General features: G+C 37.6%; 1 protein-coding gene across 7 annotated transcripts in view; it reads right to left on the bottom strand.

The window, feature by feature from the left end:
- Nucleotides 1-718: 718 nt before the first annotated feature.
- Nucleotides 719-8,282, bottom strand: part of osbpl9 (oxysterol binding protein-like 9) — a 39,765-nt gene continuing 32,201 nt past the window's right edge. For all 7 annotated transcript variants that reach the window (XM_053625273.1, XM_053625275.1, XM_053625274.1 and 4 more), the window contains 9 exons: nt 7,002-7,179; nt 6,343-6,427; nt 5,453-5,563; nt 5,254-5,317; nt 5,004-5,144; nt 3,629-3,707; nt 3,385-3,476; nt 2,437-2,572; nt 719-2,246 (listed from right to left, as the gene is read on the bottom strand). In XM_053625273.1, coding sequence (XP_053481248.1) covers nt 2,172-2,246; nt 2,437-2,572; nt 3,385-3,476; nt 3,629-3,707; nt 5,004-5,144; nt 5,254-5,317; nt 5,453-5,563; nt 6,343-6,427; nt 7,002-7,179 — 961 coding nt within the window. In that variant the 3' untranslated portion in view covers nt 719-2,171. The remainder of the gene's footprint in view (nt 2,247-2,436; nt 2,573-3,384; nt 3,477-3,628; nt 3,708-5,003; nt 5,145-5,253; nt 5,318-5,452; nt 5,564-6,342; nt 6,428-7,001; nt 7,180-8,282) is intronic.

The raw sequence follows: 8,282 nt of genomic DNA, 5'->3' as shown, positions 1-8,282 counted from the left end.
AGTAATACTAAGGAGTCTGTTCGAACAGATAAGAGTGGAGCTGGAGCGGATTAGGTATTCGCAGAACAACTCTGTTGAAGGAGAGAAAAACAACTCTATCTGTTCTTGTACTAAGACATCATGACAAACCTGAGACCTTCAGAATTGAGACACAGAGATCATGCCATAAAACCTATCAATAATACAATATAGACAGCTGTTTGATTATAGTTCTGGTTGCCAGTCGTGGCTCACATGAGCAACCCCCTGGTGCATACGCGAATACATTTGCACAAAGTTAATTTGGTAGAAATTAACACACATTGTTCTCTGAAATGTTTTTGTTAGGGTGACCATACCTCCTCTTTCTCCCAGATATGTCCTCTTTTCAGACCTTAAAAAAAGCGTATTAAAGTATTTAATAATACTTTCATATTTTGATACTTGGATTACATTACTGATTAAATTTTTTATGAAGTAAGTAGTTACTGTAACAGAATACATTTTAAATTAACCCTCCCAACCCTAATCATAACAAGCACAATGCAGTTGGACCCTCATGACCTGTTTCCTCAGCCTCACTCAAATTCAATGTGTTTTAATATACATCAGTGAAACATCATTAGTATTTGAGCAGTCCAACAGTACAATATGCCAAGCTGCCATTCTCCATTTTATAATTAATGTATACCTCAGACAAAATATTTTTTTTGGGGGAAAAAAAAAATCAAAACTCAAGTTGGTCTCATTGAGATTTAATATTTTGCATCAATAAACATGAAAATCTGGTACAATCAGTGGTTATGTCAATTGAGAGGAAAACACAGCTGAGATTGCTTTTGCAAACCTACACTGCATTACAGTGAAATGTATGTATATGGCAAGGCCTCGATTTCAAATTTACAAACATAAGAAATTTTTCTTTTAATAATCCATTGCCTGTCCATCTTGATTCATTATGTTGAAAATGATGAATCCTTCTCAACACCATTCTGCCCATGAAATCATCAACATCGCAAAGTTCAACGCAATCTCAGTCAAAATGTAGATCTTAATGGTTTTACTACAGCATAGCCCGTGGAATCCTTCTGATGACAAACTGAATTTCAAACATTTTCGTAATCGATTACTATTAGGCTTTTTAGGTTGGTAACATCAGTTTTAATTATAATGTAGAGGGATTAAAAAAAGGCAAATCTAGAGGAGGTAGGGAGGGGGAGAGAGAGAGAGAGAGAAATGTTTATTGGGGTCATTTAAAGATAACCACTGGCTGAATACATGGCATACCCTGCATATGTTGCATAATTATGCATTCATACTCCCACTGGACAGCGCTAATTTTAAAATAACTAACATACATTTAAAACAATGAGCACTTGAATTGGAATGGACGTTCAGCAAGTTGAGTTCCTTCAGATGTGACCTGTTTCTCATTTTAATTTTGGTTTCCTTAACTGGTCCTGGTTTGCAGCTACACATGATGTGACACAAAACCTTTTAAAAGGAGAAAAGCATGGGGTTTGCTTCCATTTAATGATTGACAGGAAGAGAGGAAGTAAATGGAATGGTTGTTGTTATGCTGACATTTTCAAGTTCATACTTTCAAACCATTACTATTGCAGATGAACAAAAAGGCCAAAAAGGACATTATATAATATATAATTATAAGTTCTATATGTGTGTATATATAAATATCTGTAGCTAGCTGTAGGCGAGCCAAGTTCTTCCATGTTGTAGTTCCACCTAAGGCTTTTAAAACATCAGGAGATACAGCCTTCATTCCTCAGTCACCTGATTCCCTGAGATACAGAACGCTGCTTTCAGTTTGTTCGATTAGAACTGCTTTTACCCCACAGTGGGAGACAACATGCCTGTGGGAATGACCCACCCTGTCAAAACAAGAGCGCTCATTTGGCTTGTTAAGGAGCCATTAACTACCTCAGTGTATTTCTGTGGTGTGGGATTTTTCCATCTTAAAGGAGCAGTGGAGCGTGGAAGTGGTACAGTTGGCGAGAAAGGAGTATTTTTTTTATTATTTGATATTTACTTGTATAGAGTCTAGTTCTTATCATTCATTTCCAAAATGCAAAGCTGTTTAAATGTTCATTCATCAGTCATTCCAAGGCTTCACATGAAAGGTGAATTGTAAAAGAGTTCTTTTTCTCAGACTCGGTTGTTTCAGAGAGGCTGTACTAGTGTCGTAGTGAGGCCGTTCTCTTCAGAAGAGGTTCATCATAAACCCAGCACTCGCCATCCTCGTGGAACAGCTGCAAGGAAGGAAAACAAATCAAACATCAGACAACCTTCAGGTACACTGACTTTTCCCCCCCAGAAACACTCCCTAAAAAGGGGGGAAATTACATAAAGTACAAACAACTTAAGGTAAACATAAAACATAAAGTACAAAAAACGCAAAATGAAAGCAACAATGTGCTGAGAGACTGGACGAAAACTCACTCTAGTCTCCCACTGAACCTCCTTCTCCTTCCTTTCCCTGGCCTCGGCCCGCTGTATCTCCTCCAGATGGTGCTTGGCATCTGTGGCGGCATCAATGTCTTTCAGCTTCAGGTTCAACGTCACATCCTTCCACAGCCTGACAAGCCAAAAGGAAAAACAGCTGGCATTACAAATGATCATTAGAGAATATCAGCCTAATTTCTCAGCTTATATCATGAAGTGGACAAACAGAACAATATTAGTTTAACAAGAGAGAAATTGTCCAAAATATTAAAATCCCTCTCAGATTACCATGGAACTGCCCAAGTTTTCTGTAAAATCATGGGTTACAAAGTGGGATCTGGGGATTGTGAAGCATAACTGGGTTTGTCTTCTTTTTTTTACTCATCACAATGAATCATTATCAAAAGAGATTATATTTATTATTTAGTTCTTATAGTTATTAGCCTGTTTAACTAGTCACTTGAGCTGAATGGTTTACTCTAAACCTCAATAATCTATAAACAACTAAATAATGTAAATTTTGTTCTAATGTCTTCTGTTGGTGGAAAGGTCAGGAATAAAAAGCTATATGGCTGCCAGAAATATGCAGAGTAATTTATGTTCAGAACTATGAATACATTTTATATCCTCATAAAATAAATCTGTTGCTTAGGTGGTCTGGGGATTTTCTTTACAGTTAATGAGAGTGACAGTAGCCAAGCGTGGGTTTTTGAGAATTCATGTATGTAGAAGAGGGCACATAATACTTTCGCTCGAGTGTGCTGTGTGATGCAGCACACAAGTTAGTGGGTGGGAATTGGCAAATGACCAAAAACTTTGAAGAGAAACATTAGCTTTTATACAAACAGGTAAATGTCTGTGCAAATAAACATCTGTGCAAATTGGGGAGAGACTGTTAGAGCAGAAATAATAATGCTGCCACTGCGAATGAAGCAAGGTACTCACCGCCTAGATTCATATTCTAACTGATCCTCCAACTTCCGCACCTTCTTTTTAATAATGCTGATTTTCCTAGTGTCAATAAACACAGAGTTTTCCTAAGACAGAAAAAAGCAAATGTCATATTTTAAAAGTGCACTTGCAGTGTGTATTTTATGTGAATAATTTTGTGTAAATCTTTTAATATTACCATCTGAAGTTTTACTTAATTTACGCAATTGTGTTATTTAAGCTTTCTCATCTGACTTACCCCAGAAGCCCATTTTGCATACATCACTCCATTCCATTCACCTTCAATCGAGCAGAATGATTTCTTATCATTGGGGCCACTGAAAGGGAGTTAACATGTCAAGCATAAAGTACAGTGTGCAAGTCATAAGTTTACATACACCTTGCAGAACTAAATAAAATGAAATAATAAATAAATAAATAAATAAATACATACATACATAAAATATAATAATAATAATAATAATAATAATGAGGGATTATAAAAATAACTTTTTTTTTTTTTAATTTAGTCCTGCCCTGAATAAGCTATTCCACATAACAGATGTTTACATATAGTCCACAAGACACAATAATAACTGAATTTAGACAAATGAACCAGTTCAAAAGTTTACATACTGTACGCTTGATTCTTAATACCGTTTGTTGTTACCTGGATGATCAACGACCAGCGAACAGTGGTTATATGACGTTGAGATCCATCTTTTCACACTGAGGACAACTGAGGGACTCGTACACAAGTATTACATATGGTGCAAACATTCACTGATGCTCAAGAAGGCAACACATTAATACATTAAGAGTTAGGGAGTGTAAACTTTTTAACAGAATGATTGGTAAATTGTTATTATTTTGTTTAAATATCTTATTTTTTCCATTAGTACTGCCCTTCAGAATACATGAGATATTTACATGTTTCCCAGAAGACAAAATAATAACAATTTACACCAATCATCCTGTTAAAAACTTTACACCCCCCTGGCTATTAACGTAATGAAGTGTGTTGCCTTCTTGAGAATGAATGAATGTTTGCACCTTATGTAACAGTTGTGTACAAATCCCTCAATGTGAAAAAATGGATCTCAACATCATAAAGCCACTGTTGGAAAGGGGTAAAATACAGAGAAGATACTGGAAAACCAAAGAATGTGCAGGGCCTGGAGGATTTTTTCAGAAGAACAGTGGGCAGTTTAACTGCTCAGGACAAACAAGGGACTCATGAACAACTATCACAAAACATAAAAACAGTCGTTGAACATCCAGGTAAAGAGACACAGTGTGAAGAATCAAGCATATGAAAACATTTGAACTGGTTAATTTGTGTAAATTCACTTATTATTGTGTCTTGTGGACTATATGTAAACATCTGCTATGTGAAATAACTTATTCACAGAAGTACTAAATAAATTAAAAAAAACATGCAATTTTTATGATCCCTCTTATTTAAAAGAAAAAACAAAAACACAACATTTTGCAGATTCTGCAAGGCGTATGTAAATTTATGACCTCAACTACAAAACCAGACATCGCTTTTGCACCAGGATCACCATGATTAATATTTATTTTAAACACATTCTTCAATTCATGTGTACTCAATTGACTCAATATTGACTCACAAAATTTCTGCGGTTATCCTGTGCTTCTTTCCCCCATAAAAGGGTTTGGTGTGGAACACTATGTTGGCACTGTAGCCAGATTTGGAGCAGGAAATATTGCACTCTCCACCTAATTCCACCCATGGAACAGTCAGTATCGACCTACAAGGACACATGCAGGATAATGAAAGACAGTATCACACTGAGACACAAAACACAGGATGTCTCTTCATGTGAGGAGAAGACAGACACACATATGGCTGAATCTCACCTGCCATAGCCATTGGGGAAATTCAGAATATAGTGTTCATCGTACTCTAGGCAAGACACACAGCCTGCAGAAGGCAAGAAAGGAGCAGTAAAAGATACATTATCATTAATAATGTAGTAATATATACATTAATAATGTAGTAAAAGATACATTATTATACCTAAACACTGACACCTACTGTGTGTGTGTCTTTGCCTACCTTGGCCAATATTGTGTACACCAATGGACATCCCAAGAAACTTGGATTTGGTCCAAATGTGTGCATTGAACTGGATTTTCTTGCTTATACACTCAGCGTAGAAGGCAGATACTGCAACAGTGAAGCCAGAAATGAGCATCACTTCAGAAGTGTACTCAAGAGACAAAACATCTGTTCTTGAAAGTCTATATTAGTGGTTTACAGTCCCTATAACAACAGTCTGCAGTTTCCTGAGTGCAGGACTAAGACTTTCCTCATAATACTGATCTTTCCATTTAATGTCAATGTTTTTTCCACACCAACCACTGAACACACAATTACCAATATGGTTGAAGTCATGTAAAAAACAAAGCATTAATACTTCATGCATTCTCTTTACTAATTATGAACTCTTGAACTTATTATTATCCATCCATCCATCCATTTTCCATACTGGTTATCCTATACAGGGTCACTAGGAGCCTATCCTATTGAACTCTGGGCACAAGGCGAAGGCCACCCTGGACAGGGTGCTAAACCATCGCAGGGCACAATTGTTCACACCTTCACACACTACGGACAATTAGGAAACCCCTGAAGCAAAGGGAGAACATGTAAATTCTGCACACGCAGGGCAGAAGCAGGATTTTAACTCCCAACCCCAGAGGTGCAAGGCAAATGTGCTAACCACTAAGCCACCACGCCCCACCCCATTATTATAATTATATTATTAAATATGTGTGCTCATGTTGTTATTATTATTTCAGTATTTAATATAATATATTTTTGGATGTACACATTTTTAAAAACATTTTTCTTGTTCATTTCAAGAGCTAGTCATAATGTGATTAATAATCTAGCGTGTTTGTTTTTATTAAGTTGGTTTGTGGGCGTACATATCGAGAACTTACTTGGTGGGTGGTGAGAAACCTGCTCTGCCACGAATGACACACTGCCCCGGCTACAAAATGGCACTGGCCCTTCTGACACAGGCTCCTGTCCAAAAACCACACGTGTTTGAGAAAAGACACTATTTAAAGTGTTATGCTGTATTCACATGTTGTCGAGAGGTAGTACAACAAGTTATTACTGCCGAGTTGAACCAGTAAATGTTGCTATGGTGATTTGGCAGGATATAGCTTCAATTTGAATAGATGATACTGTAAAATCATGATCTTCAAATTACCATGGCAACTTATACACCTGTGGGTGTTAATTTACCTAAAAACACAAGGGTAATCAAAAATGGAAATAAGTTCATTCTTCAAGTCTTGTATGTCAAGATTTTCTGTGTTTGCTGTATAAAACAAGGCATGCTAAAATCACCTGTTTAGTGTTTTAAGTTCCAGAAGAGGAAAAAAACTAATCCAATTTGTCATCCAGCAAGGACAGTTTTCATAATTTTGTTAAGTCAAGAAAATGAAATCTCTGACAAAGTTCCATCTGTGACTGCATAATAATCGTATTGAAAAATACTGCATTTTATATCGGCTAGATAGCATTAACCACTAACATGTGAACACGGTAATAAACACAATAATTTACATATTTCAGATCATCTCACACATACCCCAGAAGCAGGCTCCTCTGTTTCTGAAGGAATGTCCCAGTGGCAATAGAATACCTCTCCCAGGATGGGGTTGTATGGCTTCTTAGCCACAGATCCTTTCCGGCCAGCGTGAAAGGCTGAGAGATACCACCTCACCACCTGCACCATGCGCTCCCGGGCCTCTGACTGCTCTGCAATGCTGAGTGTAGATAGAAGAAAACACGAGATCACACCAACATGAGATTCAACAAGTCATATGCAAGAGCACATCGGGCATAAATAATCAAGCATGAAAATAAAAAAAGAGCACAAAGCTAAAATAAGAGCAAATAAACACAATCAACAGACTTCAACTAAAATATATGATTTTTAGAAGGAGCAGCCTTCTTTGTCACATATACATTATAGCACAGTGAAATCCTTTTCTATGCATATCCGTGCTTGTAAGGAAGGCTGGGTCAGAGCAATGATATGGTCAGCCTGGAGCAGACAGGGTTAAGGGCCTTGATCAAGTGTCCAGAGGTAGGCTGGTGGTGCAGGGACTTGAACACCTGACTTACCGATCAGCCATCACTGCCCTACAAGCAATATTTCTCAAAGTGGAGTCAAGGAAGCATAGGGGTCTGCGGAAAAAAAAAACTACTCACAAAAATCACACCCCACCATAATTAACGTTATTATATTTATTATCCTTAGAGTCCTTATAGTTCCAAACATCAACATGAACTAATTTTGCATTCGACTTGCCTCGGAACTGGAAAGTCAGAACTGAAAAATCAGACTACGTTGCCAAATGTATGTGGACACCTGTCCATCACAGCCATACATCCGCCTTTCCCCAAATTGTTGCCACAAAGTTGGACGCACACAATTGTCTAGGATGTTTTTGTATGCTGTAGCATTATGATTTTCCTTTACTGGAACCAAGGGGCCCAAACCTGTTCCAGCATGACAATGCCCTTATGCACAAAGCAAGCTCCAAGAAGACATGGTGTCCCAAGGTGTAACAACTCGAGTGGTCTGCACAGTGCCCTGACCTCAAGCCCACCAACACCTTTGGAATGGAACTTTGACTGCACACCAGGCCTCCTCACCTGACATCAGTGCTCAACCTCACCAATACTGAATGAGCAAATCCCCACAGTATTGCTCCTTCCCAGAAGAGTGGAGGTTGTCACAACAACAAATGGGGCACCAACTATATAAATACTCATGGTTTTGGAATGGGATGATCAAGTACATACTGATGATATACGATGACCAAATGTCCACATACTTTTGGCCATATAGTGTATGTAATTT

The sequence above is a fragment of the Ictalurus furcatus genome, chromosome 5 (genome assembly GCF_023375685.1).
Source record: "Ictalurus furcatus strain D&B chromosome 5, Billie_1.0, whole genome shotgun sequence".
NCBI classification, from domain to species: Eukaryota; Metazoa; Chordata; class Actinopteri; order Siluriformes; family Ictaluridae; genus Ictalurus; species Ictalurus furcatus.
Note: the sequence above shows the minus strand (reverse complement) of the source record. Positions and strands in the feature narration are given on the sequence as shown.